At 31.8% G+C, this 4,962-nt stretch overlaps 1 protein-coding gene across 1 annotated transcript; it reads left to right on the top strand.

Moving 5' to 3' along the window:
- The first annotated feature begins 1,666 nt into the window (after window positions 1-1,666).
- LOC112520383 lies at window positions 1,667-4,326 on the top strand. Its single transcript, XM_025128758.1, has 2 exons — window positions 1,667-1,795; window positions 3,733-4,326. Exons 1-2 carry the CDS (start codon window positions 1,670-1,672, stop codon window positions 4,252-4,254), a joined length of 648 nt encoding a protein of 215 aa, XP_024984526.1. The 5' UTR covers window positions 1,667-1,669; the 3' UTR covers window positions 4,255-4,326.
- Window positions 4,327-4,962: the final 636 nt, after the last annotated feature.

The raw sequence follows: 4,962 nt of genomic DNA, 5'->3' as shown, positions 1-4,962 counted from the left end.
AGTTTTTCGTGAGACCCATAAGACCAATTTATGTTTATTGATAAACTTTATAAGTTAATGATCTAATGGTCTAAAGTTGTATGGTACCAATTTTGTAATTATTGAGAAGTCTCGTGACGTTTATGAATGTTGAGATCTGACGATTGTAGATCTAATCAAAGGGTTGGGAATTGGTCTTACAGGTTTCACAAAAAACCATTGGTCTCACATGATCCCAAGTCTATATATATATATATATATATATATATATATATAAACAACTATTTATTCATCTTCATCTCTCACACCCTCTCAAATTCTATCTCTATCTTGTACATCTCTAAATTTATTTATTTCCTGTTTGGTTTTTCTTCTATTTTACTATTGATAATATTCATAGTTTTTTTTTCTTTTTTCACTTCTCCCATATTTTTATGTATGTTTGTATCGTTATTTAGATTGCATTATAGTTTTATGCATTATGTCATAAAGATTTGAAGAAGTCTTCAAGTTCAATATTTATTTTTTTTATTGCAATATAAGGTAATAATTTCTTTTTTTGGGTAAAGGGGACGGAACCCCAGGAAATTAAATAAAGAAAATTACACAAAAGAAATGGGCATACCCATTTTTACAAGGTAATAATTTTATATTGATTTGTTTCACGATTTTGATTGCATTATAATTTTATTTATGTTTGTATCGTGATTTTTATTTGCATTACAACTCTTATGTATTAGGTGAAGATATAAAATGTTCATGTTCACTATGTAATTTTTACTTAAGTTGAACGTTTTTTGGTTTGCAGGTTTTCGAGCTCTTTAACGTTTATATATCAAGTCTTGAAAATTTGAACTTTTCAAGTTTGGGTTGTGGGAATTTTTTATTATGATCWAARGTAAGGATTYTATGCAAGTTTGTTTTGTAATTTAGAGTGTATTAGAATGTTATGTATGTTTGTATCATGATTTTGATTGGATTATATTTTCAAGTATGTTTTTATAGTAAGTTTAGTCGTATTATACTTTTATGTATGTTCATGTTGTGATTTTGTTTGGATTATAATTTTATCTATTGGGTTATAAAGATTTGAAGTCTTAAGTTTGGTATGTGATTTTTTACATATCGTATGGTTGGTCCATTTACTATTGTGTTTTTAAAGTCAATGTGTGTGTTGAGGATGAAAAATGGTACATGTACATCATCCTTTGAAGGAGACATATCTTTATGTGGAGTATTTTTTATTCTTAAGTTTGTGTCAAATTCCTTAATATTCCGGTCGTTATTATTACTTATTTTATTTAGTTTTACAACTTTATTACTAAACAAATCTCTCTCTCTCTCTCTCAATATATATATATATATATATATATTAAAATTTCACCAATTATATTTTATTTAACTTTTTCGAATTATTTGAATACGATTTGTTGATAATTTTATTAACAATTAATATATATTTATATAGACAATCCTCAGATCATTAATCAAAGTATTCATACTACCGCCCAATATGCAGTTCTCATACTAGTTAAGTATTACAATATTATGACACGTGTTACAAACTATGACACTCGGTGTAGCAGAAAAGTGACATCTGTTTTCCTTCTTATACTTCTAGGTTCATGGCTGAAGAAAGAAACGGTGAAGAAGAAAACTGAAAACACACAACAAAGAGAGAGACAATGCAATGCAATCCGTAAGAAGTGCGCTTTTGAACCTCAGAAAAGCAGATTTTGGTGGATCAATTTCTTCCTCCTTGCCACGTCATGTCTCTGGGTGTTGCTTCTCTTCTGCCTCTAACTACTCTCATCAGGTACGTACTATATTTCGATCTTTTTACGTTACAAGAAGTTCATAGAGTTGTAAAGATTTGAGAACACAAATAAGATTCCAAAGCGTCGTTTCGTGAACGATTAATGATTAAGTGCTTATCGACAACGTACGTTTACGTTATTGATTGAGCATGAAAAGGATGGAGAAGAGGTGTGTAAGGATCAAGAGTTTTATCTGACGATAAGTGAGAGAAAAGACTCTTACCGGTAAGTGTTTAGTGGGTTTAAGATGTTTATCAAAAATCTATTTTGGTGGTCGAGAACGTTAGACGATAAGTCCCTTTGGAGAAGGGACGATACAGAGAGGATTAGCATGGCCGGTGACATACACAAATCGAGAAATGATTCAAGTTTTTACTGGTTCGAATCCGGTAGGTCGGAATTTTTATTTTGATTTGTTAGGAGAAATCCTTTCCAAAAAAACGTTAGACGATAAGGTCGATGAGATTGATAGTTACTTGTTGGTAAGTGTTTGCTTATCCGGTAAGCGTTTGATAAAAAGAGCTTAAAAAGGCAATCACACATGATGCCTCAAGCATGAAAATTACCATTAACCCTAATCGGGGCTTGTTTTCTTACTTGTTAGGAACCTTAAAAATTAATTAGAAACGTGGAAACCGTACATAACGCAACACATGGTATATTCATCATGAATGTTACTGTAACATATTCATTACAAATATATATGATTCATTGTGAATAACATGTTCATATTAATTATGAATGTTTGATCCATTACAAATAATACTTCCATATTCGTCATAAATGTGTTGTTTGTAGGTTCCTATTTAATTTTGGGGATTTAATGGAACTTCCCTCCAGGGATGGACCCACTCTACTGGATACAGCGGCAACCCCTTCCTTCCTCCATTGTAGTGTAAAAACTGATAGGACCGTAAAAGGTGTCACCGTATCATTTTGTTCTGTGCAATCGGATATATTTTGAAACGACAATAGGAATAAAAGTTTTTTATTCATAGAATTGGTTTGCAATGCTTTTCTCCTACTCTAGACCCGACCGGTTCGAATCCCGTTTGTGTCGTGTTCCCTAATTTTTAGCTTTTAATTTCAGATTTATTATATTTCTAAAAGGAATGTCAATAAAAGATTAGAACACACAACATCAAATATGAAACAAAGACGTAACCAATAGACTAATGACGATTTTTTTTGCATAAAATATCCATAGCTTCGTTTCTTATAGTCAATAAATTAGGTCCTACTCTGCTTCCCTCAACCCTGATATATATGATTCTCTTGAGACGATCATTATATATACGAATCTTGATTATCATGAAAGGAAGTATCCAAGTTTTTTGAGACAGAAGCCGAATCCGTTTCGTCATACTTTCCCGTCGATCATGTTTCTCTATCGATTGACAACTTGAGATGGATTAATTATTAGAAGTCTACGGAAGAACCGAAGAAATCGAAAGTTTCCAAAGAAATATAATGTTACTATATATCGTGTATGATTAGTGCTTTGCTAGGTGGTGGTGTTTTTGCTTTTAGGGCGAACTTGCAGGTGAAAAATGGACAATATCTATAAGGTTGATTAAGACACACCACAAGAAAATTGGATTTATAGGACGCCACCAACTTCTAAGCATGCTTTAGAGGACTTAGTTTATAGGAACATAACAAAAGTGTCTTATCTAAAGACGTTGTAATAAGTTCATAGGACGCTTTTAGGCGTCTTAATACGTTTTTGATACAAAAAACGTCGTATTAGCAAAATTTTATAAGATACTTTTGAGAAAATGTCCTGTAAACCTATCTTTTTATATGAGTATTGATATTAGGAGGTCTTTACATTCTTTTATACGAGTCGTGTTGTGATGTTACTGTATATACATAATGTGTAAAATTAATGTTATTATGAATGTCGTTATTGGTGTGATTTCTTCTTTGAATCAAGGGAAAACATGCAAGTGAAGAAACGGACAATAGCTATAACATCGATGAGGCAATAAGTTATGTTGGTGACGGATCGTCGGAGTTGCCAAGAAAAGCAAAAGTTAGGATCGGAGAAGAAACAGCCAATCGAGATGAAGGTATGAAAGACGAGTCCAAAGAGAGGGCTCATGACATGAAACAAAGTAGCACTAGCATAGCTGCCGATAAGGCTGGTGAGGGTATTAACAAAGCTGCCGACATGGTGAAGGCGGCAACGGACAAGACAGTGGACGCTGTGGATACTGTGGCAGTGAAGGCAAAGGAGACCGTAAAGGGGGCTTGGGAGGCCACTAAAGACGCCAAACAAAGAGTTTCCGGTACATCCTCATTCAATGTTGATCATCTTTGGGAAGATCACACCACAAAACCCGAAGATGACACCGAAAAACATAGGCACCACACCGGAAAACCCGAAGATCACACCGGAAAACCGGAAGATCATACGGAAGGGATGATGAAATCGAGGAAATTGGAGGGTCATTAGTTTGTGAGGTGGTATTAGTTTTTGTTAAGGATTATTAATTTATGTTGGGATAAAATAGGTGGGAAATATATATTTGTGGTTATCTTATATAATAAGAATAAAAGAATCAATTACGAAGTAAGTTAAATTACTTAAAATCAAATTTAAAACAATGATAATTGGTAAATAAAAAGGTATTATTAATTTGTGAATATATATATAGATGAGCGATCAAATGAAAATCACTCTTATTTGTATACATACAAACCACCCTCATACATCGATTTTATTGTTTAATCTTATGAAATTTTTTTATAAAATTGTTTAATGTTGTGAAATTGTTTCATATAATACTTTTTTGATGAATTTGTTTCATATATGATTATGAAATTGTTTTATATAATATTTAATGAAATTTTAATGGAATTGTTTCATATATTTCTCTAAAATTAAAATAATGAAAATGATAATATCTATGATTAACACCCTCCATAATAAAAATAATTAATCAACCTTTCATAATTACAAAAAAAATGAACAAAATAAAAAATTATGATTGGTTGAATGTGGTTTTCACGGTTTGTGCAAATTGAATGATTTTTACTTGAGCGCTCCTCTCTCTCTCTCTCTCTCTCTCTATATATATATATATATATAAGGTATATTTCAAATGCAACAATGTCCATTTGTACAACCAATGCAACTCAATCAATTGAGATATTTATGGAA

This window comes from Cynara cardunculus (genome assembly GCF_001531365.2).
Source record: "Cynara cardunculus var. scolymus isolate 2C chromosome LG 10, CcrdV1, whole genome shotgun sequence".
Classification (NCBI taxonomy): Eukaryota; Viridiplantae; Streptophyta; class Magnoliopsida; order Asterales; family Asteraceae; genus Cynara; species Cynara cardunculus.
The sequence above is the reverse complement of the archived record's forward strand: the minus strand, read 5'-3'. Positions and strand labels throughout refer to the sequence as shown.